Here is a 22,417-nt window from a genome sequence, read left to right as displayed (position 1 = left end):
GGTCAGCTGCGGTTCTACGCCGAAGTTCATCCACTCCTGGGAGGTCTGCCGTCTCCCCGAGCTTTAATTCGAAATCATTCAGAGGCAAAATGTTAGCTGTTTGATTTATCCCTTATTACGTAGCTTCTTAAGAATGTGTCAGGCAGCCTCATGAATTCATTCATCTCCATAAGCTTTCTCAGTGCCACTTAGGCCCTGTGTAATCTGGGTGAGACCCCTTATCACTTCATTTGCACAAGCAGGAGACTATCAATTCCTGTCCAGTATCTGGGCCGGGGGAATTAGAGCGGAGGTGTTTGTATGCGTCCAGAGCGGTGGAAAGAAAGCCGCCGCGCGGGTGTTCCATTTCACACCCTATATTTACAAATATTAGCGAGCATCAGTTAAATAAATTTGCCTGCATGCACTGGTTTTTTTCGGCGACGGTCGCAATCGACGGGCAGTTTTTCCAGCAGGAGTCAGTGACGTATTGCCTCGGTGGAGAGAAAGAGAGAGAGAGATACTTAAAAGCATTTAGCCGGTGCCTCGCTGTGCATAGCAGCCTCATAAAGGCAGACAATGGCCGAGCTTAATAAGAAACAGAATGGATCCCGTGAGTGTGGAGGACCCATCAAGCTGGGGAATTTCATTTAATTTCCCCGGGGCCGTCTATGTCTTGTACACATAATTAGAGCCCAACATGCAATGCTCCTTGTGTTTTGTCAATAATTCCCCGAGGAGCAATCAGGACAAGGGTTGGACATGCCTCTGTGACCTGGGCTACTCGCAACAAGCTCAGCCACCTAATTACACTGCCTCTAACAAGCAGTGTGGTGGTGGTGGGGGAGGGTGTGGGAGGGGGTGGGAGGGGGTTCAGGGACCGGACGGAGCCCAGGAGCCGGCTGCACACAGACCCTCTTCAGAGCCCCTCATGTCATTAGTATTGTTTGTGGCTGTCGCCGTGCATGCTGGGACACCGTCGTCATTCTGACAGGCCCGCGCTCCATTTCCCTCATTTAGGATCTTCTTCTGTAGTGACTGGCCGTCTCCGGTGACACAAACAGCACGACATCAGGGGAACGCTCGTCTCCTGCATTTGCCTGTGAGATTGAGGCGGCGTTAACTCGTAGCTGGGTATTCAAAAAAAAAAAACAACAACAAAATAAAACGATATTTCCCCCCTTGTGTTTTCAAAAATAACATTGCTCACACCAGATCGTTAAAAATAAAGATTTTCCAGCTTTTCAACACTTTCACATGGTCTCGTTGGTCCAAAAACGTTGTATTCAATGTTTATTTGCTCCAAATCCATCTTTTATATGATTTCCCGCCATTTGAATATTGGATCAGAGGAGCTGCATTCAGAATCTGCTGCGTCTGTGTGAGCTGGACTGGCTCCGCCCACACATGCCCATCTATGGGACGAGGAGGAAGTACTTCCTCTCGTGGTGCCATGTGCCAGAGCAGAGCTGCCTGATTGTGGGAGGAGGCAAAGTGGGAGGAGCCTCCCTTGATTGGGATCACTGCTTTTGGCTCCACGTAATCGTAGCCTGAGAATATTTCAGTGCTGTACGATGGATATTCACAAGCTGCATGAAGCCTTACTGGTTGTCATTCACCTGATTGGAAAAACTTTGCCGGCTCAAGTCCAGCTTAGGTTTTCTGTGCGGAGTTTGCATGATCACACAGTCCAAAAACATACAGACAATGTGAATATGTGCCGGGATCTGATAAATCTACAAAACTAAAATTGACCAATAATGATGTAATCCAGCTGCGGATGCAGCACTTAATACAGATTACATCAAATCACAATGAAACTATGACGTTTTAGTTAACTTGCTGATGACACTGCTGTTTTGAAGGAAAGTAATGCAACTTACATGTAAACCACATTTATTTTTAAATACAAAACCATAAACTTATCTCATATTCTAAGAAGGTCTTGATAATCACTAAGCCATAAGTTGCTTTGTAATTGTTAACTATTTCCGGTTGTGGGACTATTGAACAACTGAAACATGTTAATATATTAACTGTTACCCGGAGCTTTCAGGATGTCATCTTTTGTGCAAACTCAACAACTAATGTACATTCCAACAAAAACTGCAGGGGCTTCCCACAATTTCCCACAAAATGTGCGATAACACAATGATTTGCAGTCATCGGGCCTGTAAAGCCATTTTGAAACATCACCACATGATAACAGATGGTCCAACAGTCTGTAGAAACATTAATCTGGTGACAAAAAACAAAAAACAAACAAAAAACAAAAAACCTGTGAAAGACCACACAAAAACAGCCCAATGCTTTTGCACCAACTCAGGGGAAACTATGTTGCTGGAGATGAAACAAGCAGACGTCCTCTCTGGACAGACGTTTCCACCAAACACACCGGGAAACCGGCTCACCGGATCAGATCGGACCGCGACACATCGCCGCGAGCCAAGCTGTGATATGTTGGGGGTTTTTTGTGTTTGTTTTTTTAAAAAGATGTAGATTTCATGCTGTGTTTCGGGCATATTGTGTTATTTGACAGCCTCAGTGACCGCACAGGATTTCATATCTGCGACATTTCAGTGTATTTGTTTTAAATTCGAATCAAATGATCAATGGCGGCAGCTTTTTTTTTTTGTTTTTTTTTCTTTCTATCATGAAATGTTCTTTGTTCATCATAGCACAGAATTCTAGAGTGAATTTTAGTGAGCTAGTCTGCATCGAGTGGATTTATGTTGTTTTCTTGCTCTCTTGTTTCTGTGTGATCCTTTTCTCTCTTTCTATCCCCAAACAACAACCAGAACAGCAGAAAATCTCCACCTCTGACTCTGGTTCTGCAGGTTTCTTCCTATTAAAAGGGATTTTTTTCCCCTGTGTTTGCTCAGGTGGAATTGTTGGAGTTTCCTCTGTAGAAAAGTAATGAAATGTTTGGCGCTATATAAATATAGTTGAATCAAATAAGACTGCAGTTTAAACTTTTGCCATGCTCTGCCAATAAATATAAGATCACAGCATAAAAATTACGCAAAGTCAAGGTTATTCAAGCAGACAGACGAAGTATGACTTTTAGAAACTTTGTGGACTGATCTGAACAAATCCGGATTATTGAGAAACTTGGGAGTTCATTACATGTTTCACAGCCTGTAAAGCAGGGCTGTCATACATAAAGCCCGTGGGCCAAAACTGACATGCAAGACGCTCCAATCCACCAAGCAAATTGTACAAATTTTAAAGAATTGCTGATTTAACAACTAATTACAAAAAAAAAGAAACTTTATTGAATTTAAAATTGGGATTGTAGCAATTTTCAGTACTAATTTTGCAAAAGTACAGACTTTTTCCAAAACTTTCACTTCATAGGTTACATTTAAAGGTAGAAAACCAATTTCAGTATGCTCTTCTGTTAATCCGGCTCTTGTCTTTTGACTGCACCGGCTCAACTTTTGTCACCCGACAGAAAACGCAGAGAGAAATTGCGTGTCGGCTGCCGGCGGAGGGCCGTTTCCTCTGGGCGGCGGAGAGACAGAACAGAGAGCCAGTCAGTCATAGAGCCGGCAGCCTGCAGGAATCATTGGCTTGACAAAAGGGCAATGGAGTGGCAGAGGGTCTGTGTGAGAGTCAGTGGCCCAGCTGCCGGAGGTGGGGGGGGGGGGCTCGCGTGCAGGTGAGCCGGGGCCTTGACTGACGTCGGCCGAGCGAAGTGAGAAGGTTTAACCTTGGCGTGTCGGAGGACTCGCTCTCAGCAGGGAGAGAGGGCGAGATAGAGAGACAGTGAGGGACGACGAGAGCGGGCGAGAGAAGAGAGATAGGTAGTGCGAAGGCCTTCCTGCATAACAACAACCGACTTTTTCTCTCTCTTTTTTTTTTTTTTTTTCCTTTTTTCTTTTCCTCCTCATAAGCGGGCCTGTTTCCAGAGACACTGGTTTGAACCCAAGGTCTTACTCCATGCATTATTAAAGGCTGGTAACTGGCAACACTGCCTCATAAATAGAGATGAGGACATACACCTGAGGAGCCGGGGCGCCGCTTACTCTTGATCAGGCACAAATCCACCGGCCTAACATGACCCGGAAGGTTCTGCAGTCACACACACACACACTCACCTACGCACAAAATGTGTGTGAGTATTGTGTTACCGTCGCCGTTCGCCCGACGAATGGCGCCATATGGAGCAGGTTCATAATACCGTGCGTTAAAAATGTATGTAATTTAGTTTGACTGGACATGTGAGGCGGCGCGGGCGTCTATTTTTAACGCCGCCGCTAAAACAGTATTAGCGACGTTATTAGGAACAAGGGAGCGAGCTAATGATGTGCAGAACAGATGGCGGCGAGAGCAGTTCAATCAGTTACCGGGAATAATACGCCGGCCCGTCGCCGCAACTATTGATAAAGAAATCTCGCTGAACAAACTTAAACAGTGGGAAAACAAAATGTCTCTCCCTCATTACGCTGGTGCTTTTCTTAAATACACGCTGGATTTATTATCTTTTAACGGAGGCTGCGTTTCCACTCCACGGCGTCTCCGTAGGTGGCCAATCTCATAAAACCTTTGATATATGTGCACAATTTGCCTGAAACATTTTTCTTTTCCAGGTCAGGAAAGAGGGAAATGGCTTTTCCTTTCCGCAGGAGTGCACATCTCAGTCAAACAGCATATTTATGGTTTTTGTTGCTGATAGAATTATTTTCCATTCCCTGTGTTCTCAGCTTGCTCTGGGAATTGAATCATTGCCTTCGAAACATGATTCACTGCTGTGACTACCCCCCCCCCCCCCCCCCCCCCCCCCACCATTCATTCATTTTCAAGGACTTGGCAACCTTGTCCTATTCAAACGTGTGCATTATTACATTTTATTGTTGGCCATAAATGAATGGTGAGGTTGAGCACTCCAGAGGCAAGCGCAACACATTAGGGCTTGTATAATATCACGTCTCAAGGTAAGAGTCAAACCTCCTGCAATCCTGTGTCTCAGCGCCACAATTGCCACGATGAAAGCCATCAAAGGGCGTCGGGCGCGAATCTAAAGGGCAACGGCAAAACCTTTCATGGACGCGGAAAGCTCCAGATTGAATTCCGCTTGCTTTTGAATGAAGGTGCGTTTGAGTATTTGCCCCATTTTTTTTTTCCCAACAAAAAAACTAAACAAACAAACGGGAGAAAACATCTTGGCACGTCTGTGACTGTAATATGAATAACCCGAATGCGTCAGTGGCGACTTTAATAACCCCACGTCTTGGACCGTTAAACAGATCGTCAGCACTGACATACCAAAGTTGGAGCTGAGGTATTCCTGAAGTGCCCGCGAATGTTTATTTGTATCACCGATAAATAAATAGTCGTTATAAAGAGTCAAGGCCTTATCGGATACTTTCTGAAAGCTGGTGCATCAACAAGTGCAGGGAAACTGTTAAACAAGAATCAAAGGGAATAATTATTATCCTCATTCTGTGTCTGGTGGCTGTAACCAGATCTCTGCGGAGTGGAAATTGAAAGATTCTTAATTTGAAGGACGTTTATATGACACACAAACAGTTGATGTGGAGGTAATAAGCGCTCCGACAGTTAGTTTGGCGATTTAATAATGAATCAAGGCAGAAAGGACCTTGATGGCAGGTTTCAATAATTGTTGGCCTCCAATGTTGGCTAACGACGCAAAATACGATAAAATGGAAATATTTTAAGTACATTTTCAACATGTTAATAATATTTTTATTTTTTTGCTTATGAACAAAAAGTGAAAGTGAAAACACAAAATTTTGAGGTCTCTGTATACATGACAGTACACTTTTTTTTTTTCAATTTTCCAAGGTGGAACTTTTTAAAAAATGCTCCAAATCCGAGGAAACGGAACTATTTTTTGAAAATGCTGCTACTGTTCATGTGCACCAATGCTGTAGTAAATAGTTCTTCTGCACATACGTAAATAGATGGACAATAACAACAACGTTTGCCTCCAGGGTGTCAAGGCTCCATATTATCCTGGAACTGGTTTTCAAAAACAAATTGGTCTGCAACTTGGTAAGCATTATAAGAAACAACCAAAAAGCGGCAAGTCGTGGCCAGACATGCTAACTTCATTCTTTTCGGCATTTCCACCATTTCCGTTGAAACGTTCAAAATGTTGCCATGTAAGGCGGAAACCTTTCTTAAACATGCGTTTTTATTTTTGTTTTTCTGTTCTCTTGAAAGGAGATGAAACTGGTTAAAATAAACCCAATAAGTATACTCAGAACTTGTTAGATCAACATCAGTACAAACAATCTGACACACAAATCTTTAACATTTCCAGATCCAAAAGCTTTCATGATGTAATTTAAAACTCTTCACAGAGACTTCAAAGCCGACTCGCAATTTCCTATGAGGGGAAAGAAGAAGAAAAAAAAAACCCTTCAAGGTCTGACTCTATTGTTGTCATCCTAGTTTAAATGTTGGCATATCACTATATAATTGGTGGGAGAGAAGATCCCTGTCCTCATTTTGCATTTTGCAATTACAATTCTGGAGACCATAAAAGCTTAAACGGAGACAGATGGCACAAAGAAAACATTAGTGACACGATCGTTGACCAGCTCGGAGGCTGTGAGTGTTTGCAGGAGGAGATGTGCTGTGACAGAACGAGGATTCACCTGGCGGGACGGCTGAGGGGGGAGCAGGAGTTTTAATGCAGAGTATAATAAAGGGGGTCAGCCGTCCTGACTAATACGAGCTTGTTTTGTTGTGAGTCCTCGGATGACTCATCAAACTGAATTCATTTGCGATTGTTTAGTTAGCAAGTGACATTAAAAGGGCTCATAATACCCAGCTTTTCAACACTTTCACATGATCTTGTGGTTCAAAAACATTGTATTCCAAGTTTGTTGCCCCAAATCCTTCTTTTCCTTGCTTTTTCCTCCATTTGAATAACGGATCATAGGAGCTGCATTCAGAATCTGCTGTGTCTGTGTGAGCTGGACTGGCTCCGTCCACACAGGCCCATCTATGGGAAGAGGAGGAAGTACTACTACTTGAGCTGCCTGATTGTGGGAGGAGTCAAAAGGGGAGGAGCCTACCTTGATTGTGATTGGCTAAACCTCCCCATTAACACTATACAGGGTTTGATTTCTGATTGGCTGGTTGGAGCAACACACTTTTTAAAACCTGGAACTGCCAGGGGGAGAGAGGACACACTTTCTTCACTTCTGGGTCGTCGTTCGAGGTATGGGGACGATTTTTTACTGTCGGAAAACCATTAGAAAGTACATGTTGCACAATATGGCCCCTTTAAACAAGAAATAAAATTTTGGCATATTTTTCCAGTTTTTTTCCCCCGGTTTGCAAACTAACATGAGGTTTCTAGAAAGTTTAAACTCACAATATATTTGACATTTAGCTAGCAACTTTTCAGTAATGATCACTGTACACAGAATCACCAGTATGCCGATGATAATGTAGTCTACATGCAAGGCCAGGAGTTGGCGTTTCTTGTAATGCAACCACAGGCAATGTCAACGTTCAAGCACCTTCAATTACTGTCTTTATTCATTGCAATGACCTCTCAGTAGCTGGTGGAAATGTGACTCCAAATAAGAACTAGATGATGAAGTAAATATGCGCTTTATTGAAGACGTGCTGTTAATTTCAGAAAAAAAAGCAGAAAAAAAGCTATACTACTGCTGTTGATCTATTCTCTAGAAGGACTATTTATTATTTAAGGAAAGTAGCGTTTTCCCCGTTAAAATTAAGACGTTTTGAATAGTCTGCATTCTAGGAGTCAAACAGGACTGTTCTCAGAAAGTCTTAATGGCATTGTTGTGTGAACGAATAGCTAAAATGCAACAACATTTTTACAATTATTCTTGAAACACTATGACAACTGGGCCAAAGAATGCGGCTGCAGCTGCATTTATAAATCACAGAAAGCTGTTGGAAATGACTCGTAAATTGCCGGCTGACATTTTCACCTCGTGTCACCGTCAGGTCGGAGGGGAAGAAAAAAAAGGGGCGTGTGCATGCGCGCACGTGTGTGTGTGCGTGTGTGTGTATGTGTGTGTGTGTGTGTGTGTGTGTGTGACTGTCTGGGGAGTGCTGCTGCCCACCGACCTGGTCATCCATCAGATGGAGTCCATCCATCCCCATCCACCCCATAGACACTCCCTTGCAGTATACCCCCCACCCTCCCCACCCCCCCCACCATAGGGCCCATCAGTGGCGGCTCTATGCCAGACCTGGAATCTCCACATTAATTTCTCATCTGTGGCACCCTAATGAGCTCCGCCTGCTCGTCCACCTCTGAGACCTCACTGATTATCAGACTGGGAGGGGGGGTGGGGGGGGACCATTTGTCAATGGCAAGAAGTGGCATTTACACTGCTGACCTTGCTGCCAAGGAGAGAGGAATCAAATCAAAATGGGGGAGGAAGTCGCAGAGTCGGGAGGCAGGAGAGAAAAGAAAGCAATCAAAAGCTCGGGAGGGAAACGTTGTCTGTGGACACGGGGCGCCGCCGTATGTAAACATGATCTCTATTCACGGAGTTCAATGAGACGGGTGAGAACGGGGAGGGTGGGGCGGTTCCACGAGGTCCTAACGTCCATCATCTATGTGTTTGTGTGCGTTATCTGTACGTTTCAGTTCTCCAACAGGGATAAACCTGTTATTTCTCTGTGAGGACACGCCGGCTCGGCCGCGGCGGTGGCCGGCGCACGCGCCTCAGAGGGAGCGGGGATTTGCCGGTTATTGGATGGAGAGGAGCGGTGTAGGTCTGTGACACCCGCTAACCTTGGCCAGGACTACTGGGACTCTGGGGGTATCCATCACTGTGGCAGCCCTGAGACCCAGACCCGGGGAAAAGCCACAGAAGTTGCCGGGGGAGGGAAAAAAGCTAGTAAAAATTTAATGCACTCCGCAGAGCGGTCATGTCATACTTGGTTATGGAAAATAATCCCAGATGCCTGCAGTGCTAAAATGGAGCTGTAATGTGCTCGCCTCCTAACCCGGCCTGACAGCCATGATGTACGACTACCATTACCGGAAAATATCACTTCAACTAACCCGTGATCCGGCTCCGCTAAGGGTCATATTATCCATGAGGAACAAATTACACTCCCCCAAAGTAAATACAAATTTCCTACACCGACTGGGTACAAAGCGCGGATAGGGGAGGGGGGCAGGCGGGAACGTTACCTATGACAACGCTCTGCAGAGTGACAAGGATGATAAAGTACATGACAAATCACGGGCTGACAGGGTACTCTAGTGCAATCAGCCTCAGCCTCGGCCTAGCGAGCACCCACTCAAGCCTGTAAACACTACTCTCTTCCTTTGGAGGGGGCAAAACACATAATCTTTTAACGCTGACAAGTTGCTCTCTCCTTTTTATTACTCATCCTTCCCACTGCGGTGGAAGGAGGGAGGGCTCGAGGAGGGGGAGGAGGATATAAAATGGTTTTATGTACAGTGCCGCTGAGTGATTGAGAAACACGACTCTTCTGCTGTAATTGCCTGAGGGCAAACACAGCGAAACAATAAAGGAAGAGAAACAGCAAATATATTACCAGTTCAGATCTTTATTTTATGTCAAGGACAAACAGGTTCTCTCGGCTGCTCTAAAGCACCTACTTAGATCCCTCGCCTCCAATAAGAGCCCGGCACAGCAAATTACAGCACTCCGTTGCATGGCCATTAATAAGACGCAAAGCATTTTCAAAATGGCATTTATAGCTAGTGGCTACTGATAGAGCGAGTAAATAACACACAGGAAAGGTGTGGTCCATAAAAGAAAAAAGCCCGGAGGCGAGAGAGTCAGAAATAAAAAAATAAAAAAAGCTCCATGGAGATAAAGTCCTGTAGATTACAGTGCAGAGACACTGTCTTCTCTAAGTAACACTATTGGTGACACTGGAGGAAATAAAATCAAATAAAATGAGGCTCGAGCACCAGCAGATATTCATGCTAAAATGTTTGAGTGGCAGTTTCAAGGTGCCACTTACTGGGAAAAAAAATCACTTAAGCATTAGTGAGTCCAGACAGAGCGAGTGCCTGAGCACTCTTGACAATATTACAAAGACTGCCGCGACAAGGAGGACAAATTTACAACTGTTAAGATTCAAATAGAAAATGATTACTGTTGAATGTTTCGGTGGAGACATTTTTACAAGAGAAGCGGCAAGGTGCATTTACATTCATGAATTACTGTATGGAATTATTCTCCCCGAAGACGTTTAGCAGACTTTTCTCAGAGATCCCTCAGCCCCTTAAAACTAACAGCATGAATATATGCGTTTTTGCGGCTTTAGAGACAAATATGAAATATATTAAGGACAGAGTTGCGGCGCTTTCCAACCAATGTGAATCGGTTATTTTAACAGGACAAGCCTATTTCAGTCCACAAGGGATGCAATCTCACTCCAATTCACCAAAAAGTGGAGAAAACAAGTGAACAAGGACATTTTTAATATAAAGATGGGCGCTACAGATTCACATCATGCATTGAATCCACCCAGAGCTCCCATCACTGAGAGTTTATGAAACTCTGCATTTCGAGACCTGAAGGGGCAGAAAGCGTCGATCATTCTGTACTTTCGGCACGACGAGCACACGCTACATAAAGCTGGATGACATACTTACACTTCCTCGCACCGTACGTCCAGGAAGTGACGGATCCAGTTGATAGCGAAACACCAGACTGAACCAGTGACTATTTCTCGCAATGTTTGCATGGAACAGGGATTTTCCGTGGCGTTTTGGACGTCCTTTTACAACGGTGCTCGGAGCCGTTTGTCAAAACGGCTCCCAAGGTGGAACTTTTTGAAAACGCTCCAACTCCCATCTCCGTGGAAATGGAAAAAAACTGTTCTGAAACGCTGTTACGACATTTGAATGTCCGTGTGCTCCCACTACTAATGTTTACATTGCGCATTGTACTCTGCGCACTTCTGTGGTTTCATTACAAAAATAACCACCAGCGCCCATTTGTGGCCTGGCATGCTAACTGCACCATTTTCAGCGTAAACGCAAAGATTTTCTGACCTTAAAATGAGAATCACACCTTGTTATCGGCACTTTAAAGAAGAAACAATTGACATCAGGGTTTCTTGCCGACGATGCCATCCACAAGCTATCCAGCACGTTTTAAAACAAGGAGCTGGAGCTCTTCAACAAAGTTACTGAATTATGAAAAATAAGCTGACAACCGAAGAGGTGATGACGCAATAGAGAGGAAGCTCGCGTGTGCTGTGACACAGCAGTGGTCTTCAGGCCAGTGTACAGTGATATTTCTGGGCAGGTGCACCTCAGGCCTCACGGCCTCCGCAGAAGCAGAATCTCGACGGTATGCTAAAACACCCAATCATGGGAGCGATTAATAGCAAGCGCAACACACCGTCCTCCTCTTCCTCGCACACGGCTCTGACTTCTCCCCTTGTCATTATCCGAGCTTGATGGTGGCAGACGGAGAGACGGATCCTGGCGGTCGCCGGGCCCTCTCACGGAGATGCTAATGATAACGCGCGTGGAGCTAATAATACCGGTGTTGTGTGACGAGTGATTGCGGCGAGCCTTCCTCCTACCTGTCTCCCAGCACGCCATTAGCATGTCACGTTGGAGAGGGCCCGTCCTACGGGTCACTTTGTAATGAGCAAATGCTGTGACAGTTCCCTACACACACACACACACACACACACACACACACACACACACACACACACACACACACACACACACACACACACACACACACTCACACAGATACAGCAGCGGGATTATGCACACACATATGTGTGCACACACACTCCCGAGATGCGAATAGCTGTCTCTTATCAGAGCCTGGCAGCTCGCCGCCGACGCGGTGGAGGCCTTCTGCACCAGGCGGAACATGATTTCTCCGGGGAACACTTTTTCCATTTCCTGCTTTTGAAGGGAAACTAAATAAGCCACGTTCGTCCTCATCTGAATACATTTGACCCATTAAAACGACTCGGCTCTCCTGCGTGCTCCTCCGCCGCTGCGTTGTGAAGTAGACGACGTTGCCCACCGAATGCAGAGGGCGGCGGCGGGCAAGGTGCGCCTGGCAGGAGGAGATAGTAGCAGAGGTGACGTGCACTATGGAGGGGGGGGGGGTCAAAGTCTAGAGCGGGAACTCCAATTACTCCCTTACATCGAGGAGGAACACATGAGTCAGCCCCTTGTCGTCGGGGTCCCCTATTTACTAATTCCCTCCTCTGTTACTTTAACACACAATTAATCAATGACAGGAAGGTGTAGTCGGCGCTGTTCATCAGCAGCGTAACGTGAGCCAGGGTGAATTAATACAGTCACTGGGGGGATTACAGCTTACCGTGCTCTCTCTCTGCCGCTCTCTCTCTCTCTCTCTCTCTTCGTGAAACAAAAAGGAATTGCCACCGAGACAGGAGCAATTTAAATCGACAACACTGAGTAATGACTCAATTTGCCGCACAGTCTAAACACCACAAGCAAATAGCATTACTAAATCATTAGAGTGCATCGAGATCTCTAGTTAGAAGTCGGTGGATGAGGCGGCTGCTCCCAGAATCCCGGAGATCAGGAGGCTTTGGACGCAGAGCGTCACACGCTGCCAGCAACACGCGCGCGCACGCACGCACGCACGCACGCACGCACGCACGCACACACACACACACACACACACACACACACACACACACACACACACACACACACACACACACACACACACACACACACACACACACACACACACACACACACACACACACACACACACACACACACACACACGCACGCACACACACACACTCCTCCGACTGAAACATTATTAAAAGCTACACCCGCACCTCCCGCAGTCGGCACAGTGAAGATGTGAAAATGTCATTGTGCATTTTCTTTCATTGATTTCCATTGCGAGGCAGTCGGAGGATTTGATCTCCGGAAGGTAAAGGTGAGGGAAAAGGTTTTGGGTGGATTGTTAGAGTGGCCCGAAAATAATTGGGGTGAATCAGACTTAACACGCTGACATTTTCAGGAGAGTGCTGAAAATAATGGAGTGCACGGCGGAACATCACACTCTCTGATGCGGTTTTCGTCTCAGTCCAGAGTGACGCATCGAACATGAGCCGAGACCTCCAACGCTCTTTTTTTTTTTTTTTTTTTTTAAACAGAGGTTTCATATTGCTTCAGTGTTCAAATCACAAGCCCATGCTAACACTGCTAACATGATAACCTTTCCAGAGGGTACGGCCTTTTAACTCCGTCTTTTCAAGTGAAAACGCAAAAGCTTCAATGTGTACTAACTTTTATAAAACGGCTCCAAAGGTGGAACTTTTGGAAAATGCTACGACTATTTCCATGGAAACTCTGCCTTCATGGAAATGGTGGAAAACGCTGCTACTGCATGATGTGCATCACGGCCAGTAGTAAATAGTTAATTTTGCACAAGTGGGAGTAGATTGACAATAACGGATTCTGGATCAGGATTTCATTTTATAGGCTTTTAAGGGTTAACGTCAAAACTACATGAGAGATTTTCACCACTGATAGATGTCAAAAATCTCGGATTGCTATTGTTCTGTGTGTGTGTGTGTGTGTGTGTGTGTGTGTGTGTGTGTGTGTGTGTGTGTGTGTGTGTGTGTGTGTGTGTGTGCGCGTGTGGTTTCATTACTAAAACAAACATGGCCCTCAAAGAAAGCTACATATTCTTTAGTTTTTCTCCTGTCGCCATGGAAACGCAAATAATCTTCCATATGTGGTTGTGTAAACCGGAAAGTTTTCTAAAACAAAAACACACAAAAACCCCCCCCCCAAAACAACAAAAAACTATACGTTTCCATTTACACACACCACAATGAGCATGAAGAACAAACCTCTGGAATTTAATGCTCCCACAATCATCCCAGCCACAACTTTTGTTTTGCGAAAGTGTTGACGGCAACAACTGTGGCATAAACGTGAGAAGCCGCAACAGTAGGCTGATGCAGCACAGGAAACTCGCAGGAGGTGTTGATTGGTAGAACAGGAGCAGAAATAAGTCAAGAACACCTTACATGTTCACAAGGTGTTCTCTCTAATCGGCACCTGTGTGGATCTCGCCAGCGGATCCGAATATAGTCAGATTAGATGCATAGAAATGGCAAAAGATGCAAACACAGGGGAAAAAAGCCTGCGCCCACCGCTCTCTCTGGCTGTCACAGCAAGTCTCATTTAAATGTCGTCAAAATCCTAAAAAGCCAGAACACTTTGATTTAGATTTTGCACATCATTAAGTCATTTATAATTAATGCGCAAGTAATTAAGGCTTTCTCATTCTTATTAACAGGATGTTTAATTCTAATTACATTAAATTCGCCAGTTCTTAACGGAAAGTCTAATGTTTGAATTGGATCGAATCCTGATAAAAGACGCCTGAAGCGCTTTCACGAGGTGGTTACCAGACAGAAGCCAGGCTTACCTTGTCGTCCTGGTCGCTCTCCGTGTCACCCTGCAAGTGAGGAAAGGAAAACGATTAGACGTGGCGAGATTTTGCACGGACTCAAATCTCAACACATGTGCAAGCTGTAGTGTAATTTAAAATTCGATATCTTATTAGCTTTTTTTTTTAATGACCAAACCCTCTCGCGTTGGGCTCATCAGCCGATACAAGCAAACCTACGGTCGCCGCTCCTTGTTAACAGTCAAACCGATTGTAAAACTCTGATGGCGCCGGAATTTCAAAACGCTAATCGCCCCTTGAATTCCAATTCTGTGATGTGTGTTCCTGCCGAAGGCTGGGGACGGCGAAATGACAAGAGGAGGTAGGCAACTTTGTAATGGAGGGAGGGGAAAAAAAGTGGCTAGATTTCATTTTTTCGTTCCAATTTCAATTTCAAGGTCCACTTAATTCTTTATCAACTAATTAGTGTGATGCTGGGTGACTGGCGGCCCTCAACGCCGTGCATATGGCTGAGGTGCAGAGAAGCACTGGAGTCGGTAATGAAGAAGGCACTGGGGGGGAATATGGGCAGGGGCTGGTACAGTGTGTGGGTAGGAGCGGGGGGGGGTTGGGGGGGGGTTGTGTCGATTAAAGTATGGCGGGAGGGAGTGAAGGAGGGGGGGGGCGTGATGATTGACGGCCCAGGGAGTGAGCGACAGAAGGCCCCGCTGGTTTTTTTCCCCCTTCCTTTCTCACTCTCCCCTTCTTTTTTTTGACTGTCTCTCTCTCTCTCTTGTTTTTTTGCTGATCCGGGGCCCTGCAGAGCTCAAAGGTACCTGGCTGGGTTTGTGGCTGATCCGTTTCTCAGGCTGGATGGTTAAAAAAAAAAAAAGGGGGGGGGGGTTGGGGCCTTGCGAGCTCAGCAGGAGCATAGCATCCAATTTACAGGCCTGTCCCACACGGCCCCAGGGGCTGCCGGCGGCACACTGCCATGATGGTCAGCTCCAGCAGCTCATAAATTATGCAGAGGCAATAAACGCACTGGGCAAACACTCCTCAGACGTTCCCTTGCTCCATTTCTCTCTCACTTGCCGTTTCCCCACCACCCACAAGATTCCACCCGCCCCCGTTTTAATACACTGCGCAGGAAGCCAGCAGCCCTAAAAGGCCGTCAGTGATGGAGGGAGGGAGGGGGGGGACTCAGGATGATGACGCATTATAATTACACGTGATACTAAAAGCGCTGTACAGGGTGCGTTTAGACGTCTTATCCCAGCTTGTGAATTAACAGGCGTGTCTCGCGGCGCGTTGCCGTCGTCGTGCGGCTTCTCGCACGCACCCGACTAATGCGGCGGCCGGCGAGATCAGTTGAGGCGTTCGGGCCTCTCGCAATGCGACGACGGCGAAAGCGGCCGAGCGCTCATTAGCCGCTTCTCTAAGCCTGTGCATAAAACACACACACACACACACACACATACATACCCGGGAGAAAGCCTTCAAATAATGGACATCATATTTAGTTTTGTTTTTTTTCTTCCACTGTGTTGTGATCAATAAAAAAAAAATGTCTAGAATCTTTCTTGTGCCCCCCCCACTCACCACCACCTCACCCACCCTGCCTCCTTTCCCCCGCTGTTCCCTGGCTGTGCAGCCAATTGCTTTGATTGCCAAGATAGAAGCCGGCTGGAATGACTTGCCCTTGCTTGTGAAGCAAATGGAACATGCTAATGGAACTCATCGTATTACCCGATGCAAAAGTGCCATAGCTCATTACTTTAAGATAAAAGGATATCATTGTAGACGGCAAGCAGAATTGACTTTCTGTGCTGCGACTTGATGATGATTTAATCAACTGCTCTCTTTCACTTCTCATCCCTGCGCCTGTCGCTTTTCGCAGGTGCCACTAAACGAAGCACTCACACGGCTAGTGGGGGAGAGAAAAGAAAAGAAATTGCTGTCATTACTTTTTTTTCCCCAGGAATAGAGGTATGCAAATTTCCCAGAGCGACAAAGGGTGTGGGAGAGAGTAAAAAAAGAAGAAGAAGAAGAAGAAGAAGAAAAAAAGGGAAAACTTAATAAAATGGAAATACCTTTATAATGAGCAAAGTAAAAAATCCTGAGATCAGGCCTGACAGGCAAGGGCAGGCAATTTGATCGTCCTTACAGTGCATACGCCAAAGCTCCCTCCGACTCGCTGCTGGAGCGCGGGGCAAGAAGCAACAAATAATAATATCTTTAAAAAGATAAAAACACATTTCAGGCGTACAAACAAGTCAGAGCTGTCACTCACTGATAAGTGATCATAGAGAACTAATGCGTTGCCTCATGCATAACGCAACCTGAGGCGGGGGGAAAAGAATCCCTGCATATCTGGAGGGTTTTTCTTTTCTCTCCTTGCCGAACTTGCTGGTTCTTTCATCAGAAACGGGATGCGGGTAGCTAGCGCAAGTCGCAGCTTAGCCATAAACACTGGGAAATGTCACAAACGACCGGCGTGCCTCTTCGTTATTAACCAAAGTATGGTGTTGTTTTTGGAAGGTAAGCGCCGGCTCCCACAGTCACTTATTGCTCCAGTTCTGTGTCATATTAAAAAGCTACCGACGGGCGAGTGTGAATAAACCTGCAGGGCGACGGTTAACCGTGAAGCCAAAAATGCTTTATCCCCGTCCGGGGAGAACGAGTCCAATGGAAACAACCAAAGAAAAAAAAAAAAGCCCTGTGTCAAAGGTTTAAAATGAATCGGAATTGAGTGTATTACACCAGTGGGAGAGAGGGCAAAAACAACAACAATAGTACTATTGAGATGAGTGAGGTTGGTTCTCTGACAGGCCGAGGCGGCAGACCAGACTTATTTAAAGCAACAGCAACGTACAGTAAGGAAACCATTAGTCCTGGGCTGACAAAGAAAAGTGATACTCTATCCAGGCCCGGTGCTATTTACACAGGGCAAGCATTATACTGTACCGCCAGACCCTGGTGTTTAGTTTAAGTAACACAGGAATGTCAAACATTAGCTCCAGCTCTAAGAGCTGTTGATGTTGGCCGGTATCCGGAGCACTTCTGATTGCCCCTCTGCTCTCACCCGGGCCTCTCTCTTGGCTGAGTGCTCTTACAAATTTCCCCTCCACTCTGTCCAAGCGTCGAGCCCTTTGTTTGTATTGGTCGGAAAGTAGGAGTAAATTATTCTTGTCCTAAATCCTCTCCAGCTGAGAGCGATACTGGCCCGGGCGAAGGGGAACACGAGGAGCCGCGGGCCGAATGCTAAGCGACGCGGCCGCGCTCACCAGAGCCTCTCCTTGCCAGAGCCGCCCGCAGAAAAGAAACGTCTCGCGCCGGAGAGGTAACCACATCACAGGAGGCATGCGTGCAAGGCAGCCATGCCATGTTCACCCCCCCCCCCCCCCCACCCCCCGACATAACCTCCTAGAAATCCTCAAATACAAACAGATGTAAACTCAGTCCAAGAATTAAAAACAAACAGCAGTTCTAAAAGCGAGCAGAGTGTGTTTTACAAGCCCCCCCCTCCTCCCTGCGTCTGTTTTTACAAGTCGCATCGTGTACTTCTTTAGAAGTCCGGGTGGGTGATGGATGCATATTGTCGCCCCCACGAGCCACATTAGCCGGAGGTGATGCTGGTTGCTTTCCATGACCTTTGAATTAATTATGGCTGATGGGGGCTTCATTAACGCACCCCAGTGCACCGAGGACGGTGTCTGTTTAGCAACCTGAGCCATGTTGTCCTGCCGACTGGCTGAAGGGGGTTGAAGCCCGGGGAAGACGCCAACCTGCCTGCAATGCCTGGGAGCGGGAGAGACAGCATGGAGGATGGCCGCCATCGCCGGGGTCGGCTCCGACGGTGCCAATTTTGACACGCCGCCGCCGTCGTCGTCGGAGGGCTCCTCATTTCCCCCCCCTTCCCGATATAGCTGCGCGTCCTGATGGTTTTCTGATGCAAACAGTCACATGGCAAAATGGTTTTTTCCTCCCTTCCCGGTGCATCCTCCTCCATCTGCTGCTGGGGCCCGAGTGCCGCCGACCGCCTGCCTGTCACAGCGTGCGTGGAAATTAGCTGGGGAGGAGGTGCTCGCTTGTGCTAATTACATTTTAATCATTGGAAATGTGTTGGCAAATCAAGCCTTGATTGCCATCTTGGAGCCCAGTGCTCCTCTCTGCAGGTTGGGGGATGGCGGCGGCGGGGGGGGGGAAGATGAGTCTGAGCTCAGACTCACCAACCTGGACACGGCATCCTCCACCACAGCTTGAGATGGCGGCGTGCCTGGCCTACCGCTGGGTCGGGGCTGTGCCACAGCAGTCGCGGGGAATATAGGAAGACCAGGATGGTGAAATGGGGATCTGTGCCATGCATGCTATCAAACCCCCCCCCCCCCACCACCCCCACCCCCCCCCACCGCGCTGACATCTCCTATCTCTCTCTCCGTCTCTCGCTCTCACCAACACATTACTCAGTCTGCTCGTCCCGCCGCTGTGAATTGAGGAACAACAAATGGAGACGGGCAGGAGGAGACTGATGAGCTCGGGGTTTTGCTTCACAGCACCTGCTTTGGCACGCCGAGCTGGAGCCGCCGGCCCCGTCACTATACACTCGCAAATAACATTTTTTAAAACGTCAAAATAAAAAAAACAACCAATAAAGACGACTTGCTTGCATGAAAATGACAGGGTGGAAACAGGAAAATAAACCTCTGCAGGAAAGCCTCGTCCTTATAATGTAGTGATTCACAACATTCACAACGTCGGCTGTTCGTTAGCCTGACGCTCTGCCATTTCTCCTATTGCTGCTTACGTTTTTAATGTGAACACTCCGTAGTTTTGTGACCAAAACAATTAAATGCTGACTCACCTGTTTTTAAGACACTGAAATAAATCGGGGGTGTCAAACACATTTTAGTTCGGGTGACACATACAGCCCAAATTCATCTTAAATAGCACTACAATAACCTTTAAATTTAAACATTAAAGTTTTTATTTGTTGTGACACAGAGTATATGTGATGACAATGTCAAAATGTTCACAAGGCCGGCTTGTTTCGGTTTTTAAAAAGTGTGTTGCTTCAAGCAGCCAATCAGAAATCAAACCCTATATAGTGTCATCGGGGGGTTTAGCCAATCACAATCAAGGTAGGCTCCCTCCCTTTGACTCCTCCTACAATCAGGCAGCTCTGCTCTGGCACATAGCACCGCGAGGGGAAGTACTTCCTTCCTCTTCCCATAGATGGGCGTGTGTTGGCGGAGCCAGTCCAGCTTACACAGACACAGCAGATTCTGAACGCAGCTCCGATGATCCAATGTTCTAATGGGAGGAAAAAGCAAGGAAAAGAAAGATTTGGGGCAATAAACTGTGAATAAAATGTTTTGGAACCACAACGAGGCCCATGTGAAAGTGTTGAAAAGCTGGATAATTTGACCCCTGCATTAAAGTGAAGGTTGGGAATCACTGTGCTAATTTAATGTTATCAATCAGCTAACAATAAATAAATACATAAAAAAAGAAATAAAAAAGAAAAGCAGACACGCCCAAAAATAATCCAGGGCCGAAGTGACTTCACACTCCAGTGAACCTGGAAATGTGGCATCACTCTCCTTCAGAAATAAATCCAGCAGACACACAAACTGCATTAAAAAAAAAAAAAAAAAAAAAGGTACCCACAAAAGACAGCTTTGTAAATACACCTAAGAGTTCAGGGAGGGGAGAGGAAATTCAACATGACATGCCTGACTGGGACAGATCATTAAAGTAAGCAAGGCTCTTTGGCGATGACATCGAACATCTAATTTCCACCGCGTCTGCTTGATGTCGAACTGTCACATAAAAGTATGGTGGGAAAGAGAAGTCCTGAAAGAAAGAAGGGTGGTGGTTGGGGGGGTGGGGGGGGGGCGTCTCAGCATGAGTGCTTCAGACAGTCTTTATAGTCACGTAAGGCGAACGCTTCTTTCAGAAGCCAAGAATGTTTCGTCAGGGAGGACCAGACTTCTGTCTGGACTAATATAACCGGGTCTGATCCGCGTGTGCAGCTCCGGCCAAAAGCAGCAGGCCAACATCTGACTGTAATTTCCCTTCAAATGTAAAACTTTATCCAGAAGATATTCGATTTGACCGCAAACTCTGGGTTCCAGTCAGTGGGACGGGAGAGCTGAAGGAGGGCAGGAAAATGAAGCCTTCCATAAAATAATAACAACTTTATAGTCTGTGACCTCTGGTTTCAATATTCTGGAGTATTTTTTTTTTTTTTTTTTTTTTTTTAATCTTTTATTTTACTGGAAGGTGCTCAAACATATCCACATAGTGGATTTTATACATCAGACCCTTTTAATTAAATTTTTTTTCATTAACTCCACATGGTCTTTACGTCCACATGTTAAATCGCCATGAATAAAGTAGAAGCAGAGGATGGAACGCGGTTTGTAAAGGAGCTTGATGCTAATGGCTGGATTTGGCAGGTGATCTGAAGTGCAGAGAAACACAAACTCCTGTGAATTGAATTTTAAAAAAAAAAGAAAAAGAAAGGGGAGGGTATTTATCATGTATCTGATTCTAAAAAACATCATACTTACTTTATACTTGTCTCAACACACACACACACTTGCCCATTCAGTCTTGTCACTATTTCCTGACGCCACCTGGGGCCCCGGGCTCAAAGTTGATGTTGGACTAATCAAAGATTAACAGAAGGATTCGGAGATAATTACATACATCAAGCGGTATTGTTTGCGTGATGATGGCCGCTCCCCTGGGACCGGTCCACTTGCTCTGTATTTTAATTACCTCTGCATGCTTGACATTCACAGTGTTGTGATTTGCCATCTGCATTATAGCAACATGGTCACATTTCAGGCGCAGGTGCCACAAAGACGGAGCGAGAAACTGGAACGAAAGGAGTGGTTTGAGCACAGAACGTCGCCAGATTGCAGAAAATGGCATTAAATTGCATTCAGGGGAACAGTTTGTGTTCACGCTGGGCAATTCTAAACGACTTTAAAATCAATGAAATGGAGAAGTGGGATTACTGTGATGTTTTTCTAGATTATAATTGACGTAAATGTTAATATATAAGGAAGTCAAAGCAGCAGGAGATTCATCACATCCTGTTTCTGGACCATTTTGACACCACAACCGTTTTTCAAGGGTTTAGAGGACAACGTGTTTTTCAAGTGAAAACGAAAACCTTCGTTGTGTTTTGGGGGTTTTTGTGTTTTCGTTTCATCGAAAACGTGCCGACTCCATCTCTGTGGAAATGGCGGGAATGACACTTTCGTGAAAAGCTGCTACTGAGCGTGTGCAACAAAGGCCATAGTAAAGACGGTGATCTCGTCTCGTGACAATGGCGTTGCAGCAGCGAGACGTCAGTGTAAACAACAGGAGACGAGAGGGAAGCGCAGCAGAGAGCAGGACCTTTAGCCGACATCACTTCGAGTTTGACTCAGTAAAAGGTGACAAAGCACCTGAGCGTCTGCTGTGCACTCCGCCTGGGAAGAAAACGTTTATATACAGCCGAGAAAAATTCCACCTTAAATCTGAGCGAGCAACGAGAAAGCAGCACAGGAAGTGGTTCATTTATCTATTCCAATGAAGGAGTACATGCACGAATATGCAACATAACAAAAGATGTACTTGCGTTACTTCATTAAAATATGGTGTATTGTGCAGAAAATAGGTTTAAATGTTCAACGATTTCCTGTTGCATTTAATTTAATTTGTGCTTGATGCAATGCGGATGAAGTTAAAAGATTGAAAAGAACAAAACAGGTTTTATACGATGGGATCTGCAGAGCTTTATAGGATATTCAGGCAATTACTTTTGAAAATAAGAAATCCGTAAAGTATCTGGATTACTACTCAGTAACTAATTACGATAAAACTACAAGTAACTTGACCATAACAACAATGGTGGACGTGGTATTTACAAAAACAAACGGCGCCAACTTGTGGTCTGACAGGCTAACTGCATCCTTTTTAATGTTTCTGCCAATGTAAACAAACATTGTTTTTAAAACGTTGCAGTGTAAACGCAAAAAAAAAGTTTGTTATCCACTAAAGCAAAC

General features: G+C 45.8%; 1 protein-coding gene across 1 annotated transcript in view; it reads right to left on the bottom strand.

Annotated features, from left to right (window-relative positions):
• auts2a (activator of transcription and developmental regulator AUTS2 a) overlaps positions 1-22,417 on the bottom strand; it is a 323,507-nt gene that overhangs the window by 100,674 nt on the left and 200,416 nt on the right. Inside the window, 1 exon segment of the mRNA XM_080508686.1 lies at positions 14,397-14,426. Within this exon segment, the coding sequence (XP_080364812.1) occupies positions 14,397-14,426 (30 nt within the window).

Source organism: Blennius ocellaris (genome assembly GCF_963422515.1).
Source record: "Blennius ocellaris genome assembly, chromosome: 14".
NCBI classification, from domain to species: domain Eukaryota; kingdom Metazoa; phylum Chordata; class Actinopteri; order Blenniiformes; family Blenniidae; genus Blennius; species Blennius ocellaris.
This window is presented reverse-complemented; position numbering and strand designations above follow the sequence as displayed.